General features: G+C 42.4%; 1 protein-coding gene across 11 annotated transcripts in view; it reads left to right on the top strand.

The window, feature by feature from the left end:
* The first annotated feature begins 1,012 nt into the window (after positions 1–1,012).
* MKNK1 (MAPK interacting serine/threonine kinase 1) overlaps positions 1,013–18,183 on the top strand; it is a 38,922-nt gene continuing 21,751 nt past the window's right edge. For 3 of the 11 annotated variants that reach the window (XM_081145083.1, XM_081145078.1, XM_081145081.1), the window contains exons 1-3: positions 1,019–1,152; positions 10,170–10,362; positions 17,323–17,424. Coding sequence is in view for 10 of the 11 variants with exons in the window: in XM_081145078.1 (XP_081001204.1) it covers positions 17,325–17,424 (100 nt within the window). In the remaining variant the exon portion in view is untranslated. Of the gene's footprint in view, positions 1,195–10,169; positions 10,363–15,089; positions 15,197–15,447; positions 15,532–17,322; positions 17,425–18,183 lie in introns of all 11 variants that reach the window. The other 8 variants (XM_081145084.1, XM_081145076.1, XM_081145082.1 and 5 more) reach the window with 7 other exon arrangements.

The raw sequence follows: 18,183 nt of genomic DNA, 5'->3' as shown, positions 1-18,183 counted from the left end.
TATGGGGGACATAGCAATTTTGAGAACCTGGATTGGAACATAGGCCTGAGTAGCTCAGGAGCAGCTAGTTATTGAGACATTCAGGAAACAGAGAGGGGAACAGGCCTCTGAGGACATGAAGCTTGGATGGGTCCAGAAGGTGATTGTGGGAAAGAGCAGGATACACAGGGGCCTTCAGGTTGGACTGAGGGGTTCTGGAAGTGACTGAATACAGACGCTTGGGAGAAGAACCCCTCTCCAGCCTTCACCTAGACTGGGAAATCTAGCAAAGCCCTGAATGTTCTCTAGTGTTCCAGACCTCCTTCCATCATACAGATGGGAAGACTGAGCTCAGAAAGAAAGGGAGCAAATGTTTTTCAGATGGATGATGGGAAGGAAGTCCAAGAGGCTCTTTAACTAGCATTGCTCGCCAGACTCTCACAGCGATCCTGAGACAGGCAGAGAAGGGATATTTACTTCCATTTCACAACAGAGGAAACACACTGAGTCAGGACCTGAATCAAACTCCAGCACTCTCATTACATCACCACACTTGCATCTTGGGAGAGGACCAGGGGCTGGTTGAAATAGTAATTTATTTGCAGTTGGTTTTCTCCAAGAAATGAACTTTTAAGTCTTTGAATTTTGAACTACTGGGGAGATGCTTTACTCAAGGAGAAACTCTCATGGTGAAATTATAGACACCCAAATCTTTTAAGAAATTTTACAGAATTAGCTCTCATTTTAGAAAAGACTGGCAGCATATCCCCATATGTAAAAGACATTTTAAAAATTCCTTCCGGGCATACAGAAGCTCTCCGTAGATGTTAATTACACCTGCTGCTTCCTGGCCTCCTCCCTCCTGGCGTTTCCCTGGCTTCCGGACCTTCACTCGGAGAAGTAAGCGTGGAGGGAGCTAAGCCCCACCCCCTTCCCAGTAATTTCCCCGCCCCTCTCTATCACGCCTGCGCAGTTTAGGAAGCTGGCCCCTCCCCCCTCCCTGGGCGTAGCCCTCAGGGAGCAGGCGCAATCCGGCCCCGCGCGCTCTAAGGTCGGGCCCGCCCCCTCGGGTCTAGTACCGCCCCTTCCGCGTTCTCAGCAGAGACATCTGCAGGTCTGGGAGCGCGCGACCGGTGCCGCGTTAGTCCGCTGAGAGGAAGACGGGACGGCGAGGTAGCCCTACAAGTGAAATGGGATTTGCGGAGGAGGGTGTCTGTGAGTGAATCTGTGCCCCGGGACGGAGAAATCGGGGCCTTCAGAACGGTCCGAGGTCACGACCCGATTCTGCTGCGGGTGTCAGCCAAGGGGACGCTTCTTTCGGGTCACCCCAGGGCTCGGTCTGTGACGAGCTCAGGGCACAGCGTGTGTCCCGAGTCGGGACTTGGCCTGTGCCTAGGTCCGGGGCTCGGGTTGTGACAGGTGTCCTAGGTCGGAGCTCAGTCTGGGGCCAGTTTGCGACTGAGTCCCTGCCAGGCTACGTCGCTGGGTTCAAGGCTGAGGCAGTCCAAACATCATGAATAGTTTTTCACGTGAGGAATTTCTAATATCTTTGTACTACATTATTTTTAAGTTACCTGTTTTCATTTAAAAGCTCTTGACATGTTCGGATCCCTGTACCCTGAGGAGAGAGGAGAAAGAATAGTGTCAGGTGCAGTCTCCCTCCTTAGGGAGGGAGTTTCCAGGCTACCTGTCAGAAGTTCAGTAGCAGAGTCAGCACTGGTGACAGGAGTGAAATGTTGGAAGTGCCTGGCTCTGAGTCAGACAGTCCTGGGTTCAGATCTCACCTCTGCACTTGCTATGTGTGTGTCTTCTGGCAAGTCATTTCCCCTCTCTGGGCTTTAGTTTCTCCTGTATAAAAAGGGCAAAATAGGGTCATTGTGAAAGTTGAATAGAATTACATGTGTCACCTAGTATGACACCTGTCATGAAATGGGTGTGATTTATATGAACAAGGTAATTTTGGGCTAGGGGACTTTAGAGAGGCCCTGTGGGGAGAGTTGAGGTGACCTAGGTCCTGGAACCTCATGGGGATTTATAGGTAGCATTGACCTTGTAGAATGGGAAGGGAACTAATGCTGGTTAACCATTGCCCATGTGCCAAGTGCCATACTGGACAGTTGATATACAGGGTGTCCCTAAAAAACATATACATACTTTAACAGCTGATAGCTCAATTGATGTTTCTTTCTTTTCAGATTTAACCCATGGAATTTATAATGCATAATAAGTGTGTATACATTTTGGGGGGACACCCTGCATATTGTCTCACTGCCTCCTTAGCCATTGGCCAGGTGCTTTCAACCCCACTGCCCTTAGCTTCAGCCCCTCTAAAGAGAGCTAGGCTGAAAGTGATATAAAGTGGAGGGTTGAAGATTGGTGCCAACTTATTCCACATCAGCTCTTCCCTTACTGTGATCCAGAAGGATAATTGGGCCTTGACTTTGATTGGGAGGCCTGCTACTCTAGTGCTCTGGGAGATTTTGATGATTAGAGGGCCTGGCAAGTGAGCACCTCTTGAGGTCAGATTGCATGAAGCTGGACCATGGCAGAAAGAAGCTCTGTGAACAGGAGCTGTTGGATTCCTGCACATGCTTCTGAAGTGCGTGTGATTTCCTGTTATGTGGTCTCATAGTAATCTAGTAACTTGATTCCTTTTGCATCCTCTTTATGGATACCCATATGATTTTCCTGAGATAATGGTCTCATCATTTTATATCTGCTCAGAAATGTTGATGGACTTCCTTGCCAACTATGTAGAGTTTGGACTCCTCAGCCTCATAGGCAAGTTCCTCCATAATCTGTTCCCAAACCTCTCTCCTGTCCTGTTTCCCTTTGTCTTCCCAAACCTGTGACCCAGTCAAAACAAACTACTTTTTGTTGCTCAAACACTCCCTACATGTTCCTTTGCTTGCATTCGCTCTTCTGGAGTTCTCTCTTCTCATCTTTCAAGGCCCATGTCTCATGTGACCTGTCAGTGAAGCTTCTCCGATCCCCCTGCTGTATTAGTTGTCCTGTTCCCATCTTCTGTAGGAGAGGCCACAGCTCCAATTTAGCGCTGTTCACTGTCTGCCTTGGGGTGTATCACCCCATATGTACTCTGAATATATTGGTGGCAAAGGACCGTGTCTGTTTCATCCTTCCTCTGCATGGCACATAGTAGGCCTCTGCGGTGTTTGTGGTTGAATGAGTAGGTGAAATTTTTTATTTATTTGCTTTGGTTTTTTGTTTTATGAGTTTTTAGGTTCAGAGTGGACTGTTATGTTTTTCCTCTAAGAGAAGATGTTCCTAAGGAAAACCCTGTGTACATTGATTATGCCCTAATTACAGGCATCAAAGGCAAGAAAGTGCAGGTATTCTGCACAAGAAAGGCTTCTTCATTGCTGCTCTTGTTTTCAGGCACTTGTCTTGCCTTTTCTGTGAGTTTTGTTGGAAGGGAGGTGGTGCTCCGTTCAGGGATCTGCACTGAGTATGATATAGTTCACAAAGGGGAAAGCACACAGGTGTTTTACTAATCAATTGTCCTGTCCTTGACCCCTCCCATCTTGGAACCAGCAGCTACACATTCACATTTTTCCTTGCCAGCAGCTTCAGCATATGGAACAGAAGGCTCTTTGCTGTTCATAGAAAAATATACATCGTTGAAAGTAGAAGGAACATGGGAGCCATCTGGTTCTACCTCTTTACTTTTACAGATAGGGTAAGGCCCAGAGGGAAAAAGACTTGATCAAGATTGCACAAGGAATCAGTTAGTGGTGGAAATAGTACTAGAAATGAAAGTCCTGGCTCTTTATTTTTCCAGTCTACTACATTGTTAATATATCTAACATTTATTGAGTGCTTACTATATAGCAGATACTGTTTTAAGTGCTTTATATGTAGCATCTCAAAACTCTATTTTATAGATTTGGAAACGGAAGCAGGTAGAAATCATTCAGATCTACTTTAGGATCCACAACTCTGGTTTTTAATATGGTTTTAATGGTAGTCATCTCCTAACCATTTGGGGGGAACAGTTCTCCAAAGAGCTTGATCCCACATCACCCTACTTCTGTGAATGAGCAACATCCTCCTGGCAATGTCTACCTATATCCCAAAGGGATTCTTGAGAGGAGTCCAGAGTGTGTCAAAAGAACGGTTAAAGGAATGAAGCAAGCTGGCATGGGTATTAGTGGATCTTAGTTTAGGAACATTAGTATACTTTAAAAATTGCATGTCTATCAAGTCAGGCAGTAAATGTAGAGCTTTAGAGTAAACTCGGTTTAGGATCTTTCTGTAAAGATTTCTAGTCAAGGATGGCAAGATTCAATTCAGTAAACAAATATTGAGGTCTTGCTATGTGCAAGACCCTGGTATTGAGAAATATACACAGGAAAACCTCACATTTCCTGTCCTCCTATAAGTAATTGTCTTCTTAGAGCCTTCTCCCTTCAGTGTAGTTAGGAAGATAGATAAGTACATAAATTACTGAAATCAGACTGACTGTGGTAAATGTAGTAAAGAATGTAAACAAAGTGGGAGTTTGGAAGAAGGAGAAATCAATCCCAAAAGGACCAAAGAAGGTCTAGAGAAGAATTCCTAAAGGTGGAACATTTATACTGGGCCTTGGAGGAAGTTAATTCCTGAGAGAAGGAGCAGCTTGAGCAGTGACCTAGAGGTGCAAATAAACGTGTGTGTGTGTGTGTGTGTGTGTGTGTGTGTGTGTGTGTGTGTGTGTGTGTTATGGGAGCGGAATGGAGTTGGTGAGGAGTGGAAATAAGCTGAAATGGTGGTTTCTGCCCAAAATGTAGAGAAGGGAGTGGGGAGAAGAATGCTAACATTTACCGAGAGTCTGCTCTGCTTTGTGGCTTGCAATATGTTAGATGCTTTACACACTGTAATTTAGTTAATCTCCAGAATACTGTAATACAGGGTTATTTATCCCCAATTTAAAGATGAAGAAACAAGACCTCAGGAAGATTAAAGTAACTTGCCCAAGATCAGGTAGCTAGTAAATGGCAGAGTTCTATCCACACCTACAAGTATTAGATTCAAAGGCCCATATTCTTTCTTCCATTGTGCTGAAGACTTTGCAGGCCATGACTAGGGCTCTGTTTACTGAGGCTGCTGAATGGAGGCTAGACTGGAGCAAACCAAGTTCCAGAATGGGTACATCAATGAGGAGGCTGTTGGAATAGTTCCTTTCAGGCTTAAACTGTGAACCACTCACCTACTATGAAAAATGCCTGGTCTCGGGCTGCTTGATTGGTTTAATATGTGAGCATTATGGCAGCTCCCATACTACCATAAATCAGTGTATTGCCATCCTTAGCTAGGAGGATCTTAGAATCGGTTTATAGAGGCTTCTGGCACCCTTGTAGTTCAGGCATAGGTTCTAATGTGAGATTAACAGTTCATTATAAAAGTGTCTAGGGAGGGGCCCATTTAGCACATGCTGTTCCTTCATTTTCTCACCCTCAAATTCAACAAGAATCTATAATGGAGGAAAGAAGACTATACTTGGAGTCAAGAGGCTGGCATTCAAATCCTGGTTCTGCTCATTATCACCTGTGAGTCCTCAATCTCAGCTTCTTTTTCTGTAATTTGGGGGGGTGGGGATTTTGGTTCACTTCTGAGATCTCTTCTCTTGCTAATGTCATGTGTTCCATTGCTCTTCCTGACTTGGGGCAGTGTAAGGAAGTAGTTGAGAATATGAACCTGGGTTCAGAGAGACTAGAGTTTAAATTCTAGCCTCTCATCCTTCTTCTAGAGAGACAGTAGTTAGGTGTATAGGCTCTAGATAGAGTCAGACTGTCTGGGTTTTAGTCCTGGCTCTATCACTTGCTAGGTATGTGACTTGGGCAAGTTATTTAACCTTCCTGGGTCTCTGTTTCTTCATCCAAAGATTGAGGACACAGATATTACCTATCTTGTGGGGTTGTTATGAGGATTGAGATAACTTATGTTAAGCACTTAGCACAGAGTTTTTCTAGAAAGTGTATTTCTCTACTGTCTTACTCTGACACTATTGCCTTCTCTTTCTTTCTATTGCCCCATCGGGAAACTTTGAAATACTAGATTGTCCCATCACAGGATTGCAAAGCATGACATGAAAGAAAGTGCCTGTAGGAAAAGGGTCAATAAAAAGTATTTGGTTTATTAGAAAATCTTACCTGACTTGTGTTTTACCCACCTCTGTCCACAGTAAAGAGGAACAGAGCAGCGTATGTATTCCCTTTTGCACAGCCTTCAACAAAAGTGCTAAGCAAGACACTCCAATTCACTTGCCAAAAAAGTACAATAACAATATCTCTGGAAAAGTGGTGCCTAATTTGGTTTTTCTTTCTCTCCTTCTTAAACCCCCCTGGCATTAACTTAAGCCATTTCTTCTTGTTCCATTTCCCATGAATATGGAAAAGTTTCTTCTGATTATAAAGGGAGGATGAGGTCAGGATTTTCTCATGAGAACCGTTTGTGTCCTTAAAGCCAGAATTGAGTTAGGCCTCATCTTCTCTTCTGCAGGCTAAACAGTCCTGGTTTCTTTTACCTCACTCTTAAAACCTATTTTCCGTTGCTTGGATCTCATTGGTCATGCTTCTTTTCTTTCTCTTCGGTTTTTCTGCTTCTTGGCAATAACCCAGACTGTGCTTAGTCTGCTAAAACAGTTTAAGGGAAGAATAACTTCAGGTGTTTCCATTCATTTATTCACATTTATTGAGTGCCTAGTGCCAGGCCTTATGCTAGGTGTAGGGGACCCAGAAATGAATCAGACGTAGTCTCTGCCCTGTCCCTAGCTCACAATCTAGGGGGAGATGTGCAATAAAATGTTATAGGTGATTGACTTATGCACAAGTGTGGGAAGCTGGACATTGTTGAGGGCAGTTCAGTAGAAACAGTCTATCTTGCCTGGATTATAGGTCAAAACTTCTGTAGAGGAGTAGTAAGACATGATGCAGGATGGATGGTCTGCGGCAAGTTTGTGGAGACCCTGAGTGACAGCATAGGAGCCTAGGATTCTGGGATTCCGGGATTCCAGAAGCAGTGTACACCCATTGGAGGTGTTGGAGCAAAGGAAGTGACAGCCTCAAATCTGGCTTTTTAGACCCAGGACAGAGATCCCACAAGCCTTAGTCTTATCTGTCCACCACTGATATTTTCTGTCTTGAAAGTGATATAACAGATTGATCCCTTATTTGTATACTTGGTTGTTGTAGTTTTGTGTGTATGCTTTCTTTTTTGTTTGTTTGAGTTTTTTTGCTCTGAAACTTCTGTAGAAAAACTAGTTCCTAAGCTTTGGAGAAATTTAATTCCCTATACAGCAGGAAATTTATGAAGAATTGAGAGAATAAGGTGCCTGACCTGTATAAGACCCAGTGGCAGGCCAATCCGTGTAGATTTGGTCTGGCCATGCTCACCCTTCCCCAGCCCTAAGAAGAGTACAGGAATGAGGAGAGGATTCCAGGGCTCATCTGGGTATTTGGAAGGAGTGCTAAGGAGATGCAGGCAGTGTGAGAGTCAGAAGTTCTTGCTGAAAAGGAAAAGAGACTCAAAGGAATTTGGAATGTTGCCAGAGGACATCATGACTATCCAAGTACTTGGAACCTGCATCATGTATCTAAAAACCTCCAAATTCGATTTTTTTGCCTTTGTACTTCACTAACAGTTTATTCCCTCATGCTGCCCAGTTGTGGTTTACAGAATACTTTCCAAGGCCACAACTGATCTGGCAAGCATATCCCAAGTTTGAATAATAGTTACTATTTACTGAGCATCTACTATATGCCAGGCATTGTGCCATGAACTAAATATATATTAGCTCATTTTTTTTTTGTTTTTTGTTTTTTTAATCCTCACTTGAGGATATTTTTCCATCGCTTTTTTTCAGAGTGGAAGGGGGAGAAAGCAAGAGAGAGAGAGAGAAACATTGATGTGAGAGAGACACATCAATTGGTTGCCTCTCGCACACACCCCGACCTGGGCCTGGGCTGGTGCCTGCAACTGAGGTTTGTGCCCTTGACCGGAATTGAATGTGAGACCCTTCAGTCTGCAGGCTGACACTCTAACCACTGAGCCAAACCAGCTAGGGCTCTATTAGCTCATTTAATTCTCACAGCAACTCTGTGATATAGATGTTATTGTCCCCATTTTATAGATGATGAGAGTGAAACATAGCGGGATTAAGTATTATGTCCAAGGCTACTTCATTTGTATATGATAAGGCCATAATCTGAATCTGGGCTCTAATGGCTCCAAAGCCCACGTGCTTCCTACTTCCCAGCCCTAAAGTGGCTCCAAACAGCAGAATAACACAAAATCCATAAAGGAATTCTGAGTATGGTTTTTGCTTTAGACCTACTAGAAGTGGAACAGGGTGTGTGTGTGTCTGTGTGTCTGTGTGCATGTGTGTATAGAGGAATGGAGTTGTAAGGAGGGGAAATAAGCTGGGTTGGCAAATTTGCCTACAGGCCATTTCTGGCTCACTTTTCATATAGACCACAAAGTAAGAATGCATTTTACATTATTAAGTGGTTGGGGGGGAATATCAAAAGAAGATTAATATTTTGTGGAATGAAAATTATATGAAAATTTAAGTTTCAGTATCCAAAATTTATTGAAATATAACCACAATAATTCATTTACCTGTTGTCTATGGCTGCTTTTTCTCTACAAAGGCAAAATTGAATAGTTGCAACAGACCATCTGACAAAGCCTAAGATAGTTACTATCTGGCCCTTTACAGAACAAATTTGCCAACCCCTACAATAGGCAACAAGAAGGAAGGGACTAAGGAGTTTAGTACTGTGGCAAGACTAAAGGCAAAGAGTTGAAGTTGAAGGTTTTCTCTGGAAGTGTTGTGGCCACAAGGAAAGAGAGTATAACCTGAGCTTCTTTGGGCCCTGGAAATAGTTTTATTGGGCACAGAGATTTGTTTAGGAATAAAAAGCACAAATAGGAAGGATTATTCTATGTGCTAACATTCTCTATTGGACAATAAAGAAATATTTTGTGGATGAAGTAATTCATTCAGATATTTATTAGAGTCCTTTTGTGTGTGTGTGCCAGATACTGTGTTAGATGCTGGAAATACATTGATGAAAAAAAATATCTCCTTGTCTTTAAGGAGCTTATGGCCTCTTGGGAGAACCACATATGCATGTGTATAGCTAACTCTAAGTATTTTAATAGTGTGCTTTGGGTTTGATTAAATGCTGGATGAAATAGATTTTAAAAAGTCAGGGACTGCTTCCGTAATTTGTGGGACTACTTTCAGTAATTTGTGGTGGGCCCTGAAGAAAGAATAGGTGCAGTTCTTCAAAGAGCTACATAACAGGTTGAGGGAAAGCCTTACAGTGTGATTATTTGGAGCTTATGAGATTGGGAGAGAAAGAAACACTGGAGATGACTTAAAGGTTCTGTTGCTGGGCGACTGGCAGAATGATATAATCTGATAGAGAAGAAGGGAAAGGAGGAAGGAAGCAGTGGGTGGGGTTGGGGATGAGTTCAGTTTGGGACATGTGATTTGAGGAAATGGTGAAACACATCTGGCTTCCAGTTAGAAAACCTTTTTAGAAATTTTGGCACAAGGTTCCCAGAATTCAGATTTAAACTGCATTTTCAGACCTTTTCCATTGGGAAAAGGGGAAGTACACATTCATGTTGAGAAATTCACAAATCTTCTTTGACACATCATAGCTAGAGCCACGAGATTAAAAATAGCAGTGCACAGAAAATGAAGTCATCAGATAGAAAACTAGCAATAATTATGCATTTGTCATACCCCCCCCCCATTCATGCCACCTGCTGCTCTCAGCATCTACTTTATCTTTCTGTCTCTGTTGCCTCCTACTGTGAGACTTGAACAATAGAGAAGTGTCAGATTTTACCTTCCAAATGAGACTCCTCAGCAAACAGAGGTGTCCATACTTGTCATTCAGGTCCAGTTATGCTTTTTTGGTTCTAGAATTCCACAGTGGAAACAGAATCCGAAAACTTTTACTCAGACACTTGTTAAATTGTCAAATGTTTAATCTCAACATTTTCAAATGCTCAGATGTCTGATTTTAAAGACTGGAGAAATCTGTGATTGCCTTGTGTATATCTACTTACTGGTATAATGCATAGGTTTGGGGAATACTTAGGTTGATCTTTATCTTTGGTTCTTTTAAAGAAGTCAGCGTTTTGATATCCTTTTTTTTTTCTTCTGCTTTTTGAAGATTTTTGTGCCAGATATGATGAAGCAGAGGCTGAACTGAAGCAGAGGAGAACTGAAGAATGTCTGGTACATGCAGAGACCATTGAAACACTTTCTGTGACTGGATGACAGCAACCTCCTGTCAGAAGCATTATTTTATTTGCAATTTCAAGTTTATAGAGGATTTGGTTTTTGAAAGTTGGGCAAACCTATAGGTAAGGTTGGATATACATTTCAGACTTTTAGATTGCTTTAGGTTGAAATTATATATTTCCAGAGGAAGGAATTAGTCAGAGATTTCATTATTCAGTTAGGCAGCCAGGATTGGCTGGGCTGCCTGGCATGCCTAAGATAGTTATTTAATAGTGAGGAGCACATTTCTACCAGAATATAATGGCAGATAGGCTCATAAGAAAAACCATGCAGTAAGTAAAATATATTTATTTACTTTTAATTATAAAACAACTGTATCTTAACAAAACAAAATAAAATACAGCAAAAGTATAAAAAATAAAATTCTATACCCACCCAATTTCATTCTCCCAAAGTAACCATTGTTAAAATGACTTGAGATGTATCTTTTCAGGTTTTGTTTTTTAAGCTTATAATATATGTGACATATACTATGACATTTTGAAGTGTTCTGTATAACACTCTAACCTGAGGTTTTATGCCTGGCAAGTTATAAACAATGCCTCATTTGGAGATTGGGTCAGATGAGTTCTGGGTAAGAATGGTCTTAACCTGTTCTGTGATGTTTTGTGCTTTGCTGCTGTGTCACCCTTCATCTGAAGCTTCTCGGTAGTACACAGTCTTCCATGGCTCCCCATCCCCAACAAGCTTTCCTTCCTGAATTCTCCCCTTCTTTGATGGTCCTACTGCTCTTGGGGTTATGTGACATTGGTTAATAAACATATATTGAGGCCCTCCTCTGTGCCTGGCTCCATAGTAGGCAATGGAGATAGAGAGATTACACATGGAAGGTAGTAGTCTTTGACTCCATCTCCAGTTGTTCAGTAGGACCAGTTCTGCTTCTTTCTCTTCTTTTCTATCCCTGCCTTAGTTATAGGCCTTCCTTGCCTTCCTCTGGGTTGTTGCAGCAGCTTCACTGACCCTTCAGTCCCTCTCTAGCCTCCAGTTTGTTCTGCACATCAAAGCCAGTTTGATGGCCCTAAAGCACAATCCAGTTGTACACAGTCTCTCCCCATTGTGAGAAACAGTGGTTCACAAGTGTGCTCTGTGAGCCTTGGGGGCCCTAAAAAGTCAGAGTATCTACAAGGTCAAAACTATTTTCATAATAGTACCAAGATATTGTCTGTTGTTACAGAGCAACAGTGGGCAAAACTGCTGGTGCCTTAGCACAAATCAAGTCAGTGGCACTGATCTGTACTAGCAATCACTGTGTTCTTCACTGCTACACACTCAAAGAGGTGTGGTGTTTTTTTTAATGCCATATACCTTTCCAAGTTAGTGCTTTTGTTTTCTTTGGATAAATACCCAGAAGTGGAATTGCTGGTTCATATGGTAATTCTATTTTCCTGCTTGCTATTTCTTAGACACACTCTTTATCCCTCCTACCATTTCTCTTGTCATTCCTTCCACCAGGAGATGCTGTGACAGCTCTGAAGGCTGCTTGTGATCCCAGAATCAGAGCAGGGGAAGAAGATGTGCCTGAATCTAGACCTTTTGCCTCTGAGAATCTTACTCTCCCAGCCCTGTTTCAGGCCTGTTGTAAATCATCACCCTGCTGGCACCTTAGCGGGCCTTAGATTTCTTTTACTATAGTTGAGTGAGACACTGCAGTCTGTGTAATGCTGCCCAGCCTACTACACATAGGACTCTTGGGCAAAACCTGTGAAATACCTTAGTCCCTGGAATCACACTTAAAGACTCCTTTGAGCTGATTTCACAGGTGGCTCCTCTCATCCATTTTGCATTAAATTTGACTAGCTTCTGTCTGAATGACCCCTTCCTTGACCTTGTCCCCTACGTAAAACCAAATCAGCCAACTAATAGGTCTGGCAGAAAAAAAATGTAACCTTGTAGCTAATATAAGAACTGCCGTGAAACAATGTGGTTGGACTGGTTTGTAGCTCTTCCTACATAATATGCCAAAACACAAAATACAAAGCTATCTTAGAGCCAGAAGAAACTTCAGATAAATTAGATTTCAGATTAATACAATAATGATAAAATAGTGATAATGTTCTTGCAGTAAGCTAGAGTGATAATGTTCTTGCAGTGCTTACCAACCTTTTGGACAACATAGCACACACAGAAAGCGATATTGTTCAGTGATATCACTTTCTATGTGTGCTATGGGGATCAATACCTCATTCACAGCACACCAGTAGGGAATCTCTGTGTTAAGGTTTCTAAGTAAAGCATTCTTGTTGGTATCTGGCTAACTGACTGGCTACCCCCTTCTGCCTTTCAGCATTAATGTATAAATATAGTGTAATAGTTTAACCTTTGTATTCTAAACTAGACTAACAAAATTTAAATCCTAGCTCTGCCACTTACTGGCTATGCGACCATGGGAAAATTACTTAAGCTCTTTGTACCTCAGTTTCTTCATCTGTAAAATGTGAAAATAATTATACTTACCTCATAGAGTTGTGAAGATTATGTAAGTTAGTGTATGTAAAATGTGGTATCTGTAAAGTGCTTAGAACATTGCCTGGCCTATGGTAAGCACTATATAAGTGTGTGTATACTATAACTACTTACTACTTACAGTAGTAGTGTTTGCTTAAATTGCTGTTATACTGCTTCAGAGAAGTAAATGCTCTGGGCTCCGTCTCCCCAGGCTCTTCCTGATTGCCTCTTCCTCTGCCTCACATTAGTCTTGGCCCGTTCCTTAACAGTGTCCATTCCCCTTCCTTTCATCACCTCAGTTTCATTTCATTTTCTCCATTTCCATTTGTTTGGGGGCCCTCAGCCAGCTGATGACTGAGAAAACAGGTGAACTGATCATTATACTCATCAGCTTGCTCTTACCACTATTCCTTCTTTAGAAAGCTCTTGTGACTGAGGGAAATAAGCCCTACAGAATGGAAAGAGGAGCGAATCCTAGATCCTGAGAAGGAGTCTTGAGTGGTTGGGAGAGAAGCATGAGCTGAGTTAGCCAAACTGTTAGCCAGCAAAATCTAGCTCTCTGCTACAGCTAGCCTGAACGATTTACAGTGGCTCTAACCGGCCATGCTGCCTGTCCTTCAGACCTTAGCACATGCTCTTCCTCTGCCTCTCTCCCCAGTCCCCACCCTGGCCAGTTTCCACTCATCCTTCAGGTGCCAGTTAGCTGTCCCTTCCTGTAGTTACCAGACTGAGTTAGATGCCTCTTTTCTCCACACACCTGGTACTCCCTGTCATAGCACTTGTCCCACAGTATTGAAATTGTTTTACATGTCAGGGGATTTAAATGCCATAAAGTCAAAGACTATGTCTTCTCTTGTAGTCTCAACTGTCTAGTACTGGACAATTAGTAGGTGCTCAGTAAATACAATATGTGTGTAATGAATAAGTCAGCAGTACCTTCATTTCTATGTTCTTATTTGATCCTCACAACAGCCTTGTGATATAAGCAGCCCAGGTCTTACTGTGACCTCATTTTGTATATTAAAACACTGATACTCAGAGAAACTAAGCAACTCACCAAAGCTCATGCAGATAGCCAGGATTTAAACTGGTGTCTCTCAGGCTTGAGTGTTGAATGCATCGTTTTGTTTTTACAATGTTTTTCCTTTTAAAAAAATAACATTTAAAAAGATAAAAATTAAAGTAGTGTTTGTTGTTTTTCAAGATTATAAAAATATCTTCAAGGCACCAATACTCCTGAAATGTTTTTTTCTTCACCAAATGTTGAATTTCAATACAGAGAAATCTAGATATTTTTTTAAATGTATAGTTAAATTCTAAATTCCAATGTGCATTGGAGAAACATTGTGTATTTTATTGAAAAATAAAAGATGACTGAAATTATAATAGCATAAAAAGTAATAAATTTCACTGTATACAATTTGTAGAATACTGAAAAATACAAACAAGAAAATAGAAATCACTCCAGCATGTAGAGAAAACTACTATAGATTAGAAATGGCCTGGACTTGAAAGGGCAGCATTAAGTTTGAATCCCAGGCAAACCACTAATTAGATGTTTGGCAAGGACCAGGCTTCTTGCTAAAAAGATAAAAACCTTTTGCATCACTGTGCTCTTTTTGAGAGGAAGTTTATCAGGGAATTCATAAAACTGTGTTGTCTACAGGGCAAAGGTGCACCCAAAGTTCTTTCAGTGTGTACACTCGGTACTTAAAGGGCACTATACCCTAATATGCACTATACCTAACACCTACTATGTGTATCATTTTCTATCATTTTCATTTCAGTGCATGTTTTCTGATGGCTGGTATATGTCTGACTTACAGTAAATGCAGAGGTGAACAGTCCTGGCCTTTCAGAACATTGGGAAGACCTCAAGGCCACGTAAAATCAGTGCTCTAATAGAGTTTCCAGCAAGGTGTTTGGGAGCAGAGGAGGGAGCACTAACTTCTACTTCAGTGCGGTAATCCCATCTATTTGCATAGTGCCTAACAGTCTTTAACAAAGCTTAACTCATTCAAAGGGACGGAGACTTTTGAGATGGGTTTTAATAGCTGAGAAGAATTCTTAGGCTAAGGGAAGAAGGTGAGCCAGGCACCTGCTTGGTTGTGGAACCCTGCCCTCTGAAGTTTTCATCAAATGATTGCATGCATAATAAATTAAGACCCCACAGGCCCTGCAAGTGGACTGTTGGTGATAAAAGAGACTATGTACAGGCTCCAGAAAGGAAACTATCAACCCCTTGCTAAGATTGTGACACCTCTCGCTTCCCCTCCCCGGTGTAAACAAGGAAGTTAATCATGTTTTTTCACTTCATTGTCTTCTTATATTTTTTATTTCCTAGTTTCAAAAACAACTCTCCTTCAACAAGTTCTGTTTCCAAGAGCAGCCTTAACCATTTGTCCCTTCTGGCGTACCCTCTTCCAATGAAATCCATGCAGAGTAGACCAGGTACTCTATCTTTTTGTGTGTGAAGCCATAAAATCTAATATTGAGTGTGTGGTGGTGCTCAGAGGTATGCTTCTTCCACAAGAGGCTCCCTCAGCCCTGCTGTGGTAAAAACCAAATATAAATTGTGGCTAACAGGGTTTTCTAGCTAGAGTCGTAAGAATGTTTGAGCATCCCTTGTGAATTATAATGCCTCCAGCCCTCTGGCTCCTCCTCTACATTGCCTGCCTGTTGGCTGTTTTGCTTGTCCTTAGGGCTTCCATCAGAGTGTGGGCAGGGGAAGGAGAAAGAGAAGTGAATCCAAAATCTGTCTAGTCCGCACTTGGCTTGCTGTGCTGGTAAGAAAATAGATGGGGGCAAGGGTTAACACTAACTGCACACAGAGGCAGAGCAAGAGGGACAGTAGTCCCTCCTTCTCAGCCTGCTGTCCCAGTAGTCAGTGCCCCTTCCCTGAGCTCCTAAAGATGAGTGGCCCTGTGTTTTATTTCTGTAGAGTTTCTCACTATGTTGAGCAGCTTTTTTCCTTTTAATATACCTTGATGAGGGTGGGTATTTGGGTGCTGATATTTAAGTTTAATTTTTGAATTCATAGTGTGTTACGCAAGATATATCTTGTGCTTGAAGCTGTTGGCTAGAATAATATTTTGAGATTCTCTGAGGATTCCTTTTATCCCTGTGTTTATCTGTTCTGTAAAGTATAATTGAAAATCTGCTGTCATCAGATCCTAAAAGTAAAAGGAAGAATGCACCTAAATTGAGCTGTCAGATACTTGGCTGCCTAACCATGCTTTCTGGATTGTGGTGTTGAAGAGGCCATCGTTCTGTGTGCCTTCTCATGGCTGTCGTGTACTCACTTCTGAGAACAGTGCATAGAAGACGTGCATTGGCTCTAATTAATCTTCCTGAGCAGACTTGCCATTTCTCTGATCGTGTTCAGCTGGGGTCCTCTGAGAAGAGAGTGGGCCTTTTCCCTCAATGGGCAAAGAGCCAGCTTCCATTTCAAAATCTCTCTGGGAAAAAAAAAAAGCCAACAACCCAGAGCCTGTGTTTATTGAAGGTTGGTCTAAAAGTCTCTCACATTGTATGCCCCATCAGCACTCGAGTGCCTCTATTTTAGAAGGATGTAAAGGTTTAATCACCCTGGTGGGGATTTAGACCCAGAGACTTCAGAGAAATCTTATTATTTCTAACTGCAGGCAAAGAGTATTAAGGCTCCACTCTGGATCAGGGGCATGACATGTTCTATAAGTAATTTATCTTTACCAGGGGAAGGCCCTTACTAGAGTGTCTTAGAAACAGTACTACAGTTGGGTACTGGCTACATTATTCCTCCTTTTCTCTTTCCCCTTCTCAGTCTCCCCCTTGTTCTTTCCGTCCCTACTTTTTCCTGCCCAATCTGTCCAATGTCCAAATATCTGCCTGCCAAGTTTTCCCTTTAACAAGGGGCACCGGGTGCTTGCCAGTGAGAGATAATAATCCTTTTACAATAAATGACCCCATCCAGCAGCCTGCAGGCTTTTGGATGGACCCTACTTGTATCCGCTCAGATAAGAAGCAGAGAGGGAGGAGGATGCCGTGGCTCCACAGCACTGTCTGTGCTCTCACATCCACTGCCCCATCGCACCTTCACAGAGGCAATCTCCACTGGAGGCCTTTTGAATCCTTGTGCAAATCTGCACAGGAATGTTACTAATTGTATGATTTCATTTGCATGTACCCCTCCCAACCTCACCCTCCTTCCTAGCTTTCTGGTGCTGAAGCTGGAGGATGTCACAGGTGGTATTCTGCTCATGGATTCATTGTTGTGTTTGGGGACTATAGTTTGACTGGTGGCAGATCTAAATTCATGTGCTAATGAGCTTGGTTAAAGCAGGCTTCTGCTATCCTCTTTTAATCTAGCCTGTCTATCTGAGGTTCTTTCCACAGTTAATGATCTGCTATAATGGTTTTGCCTTTAGTTTTGCCTCCTGGGTCAAAACAAATCAATAATCCTCACAGATATTTAAAACCCATCAGTGTAAAGCTCCTGGTTTACCACCACCACCACCACCGTTTTTTTTTTCTTCTGGGTGAACGTACAGCTGGACCTGTACAGTGATATTTCCCTTACATCTCCACTTTTCTCTCAGAGATGGGCAGCAGTGAACCCCTTCCCGTTGCAGAAAGTGACAAGAGGAAGAAGAAGAAGCAGAAGGCCCGGGCCACTGACTCCTTGCTGGGAAAATTTGAAGGTTGGTCTCACAACTCTCTTAGATCAGGGCCTGTGGCTCCCCAAGTATGAGTGGAGCTTCTCAAAAGCCCATGGGTCTAGATCACAGGATCTGTTTAATCTTAGAGCGAGCTCATGGTTATGTGTGTAGTAAGGATAAAAGATAGGGGTGCATGAGTTTACACAAAGGAGTGACAGAGAGCAGATGGGAAAAGCCCCTGGATGATACACAAGCCTCCTCTGAATGGTCAAGGGACAGAAAGACCAATCTGTCAGAATTGTATATGCAGTGAGATTGCCTGATACGTTTCAGCCTCTTTCAGATGTGATCTTTCCCTCAGCTATTCCTAGAGGGGCTGCTGAGAGGTAGAACAGCCCTGTAAGAGGAAAAGAGGGCCATTGCAGAACTTCAGTCTTCTATAAGCAGAGAATTTGACTCCAAGAGATTGCAGCTTCTTGTGCTGTATGAGTTTGACACCATTTTAAGAGTGAATGTTGTGTTCAGGGGTCACAGTGTTGGTCATCAAACATTTTGAACACTGTGTGAGACACCAGGCTCCGTGCTGGTCCTGCTGTCATTGGGCATGTGATAGGATGAAATGAATCATTGGACACTTCTGCAGAGATCTGCAAGGATCAGTAGTTACTCCTGGGGGTAACATGCCCCTTCATCATATAGCTCCCCTTCATGGTCCCTCTTTCCAATATTGCAGACACACTAATGAATTAATTGTTTTGTGGAGTAGTTCTAGTGACAAGCCCTTTATGAGTCAGGAATATT

Source organism: Miniopterus schreibersii (genome assembly GCF_964146895.1).
Source record: "Miniopterus schreibersii genome assembly, chromosome: 8".
Classification (NCBI taxonomy): domain Eukaryota; kingdom Metazoa; phylum Chordata; class Mammalia; order Chiroptera; family Miniopteridae; genus Miniopterus; species Miniopterus schreibersii.
The sequence above is the reverse complement of the archived record's forward strand: the minus strand, read 5'-3'. Positions and strand labels throughout refer to the sequence as shown.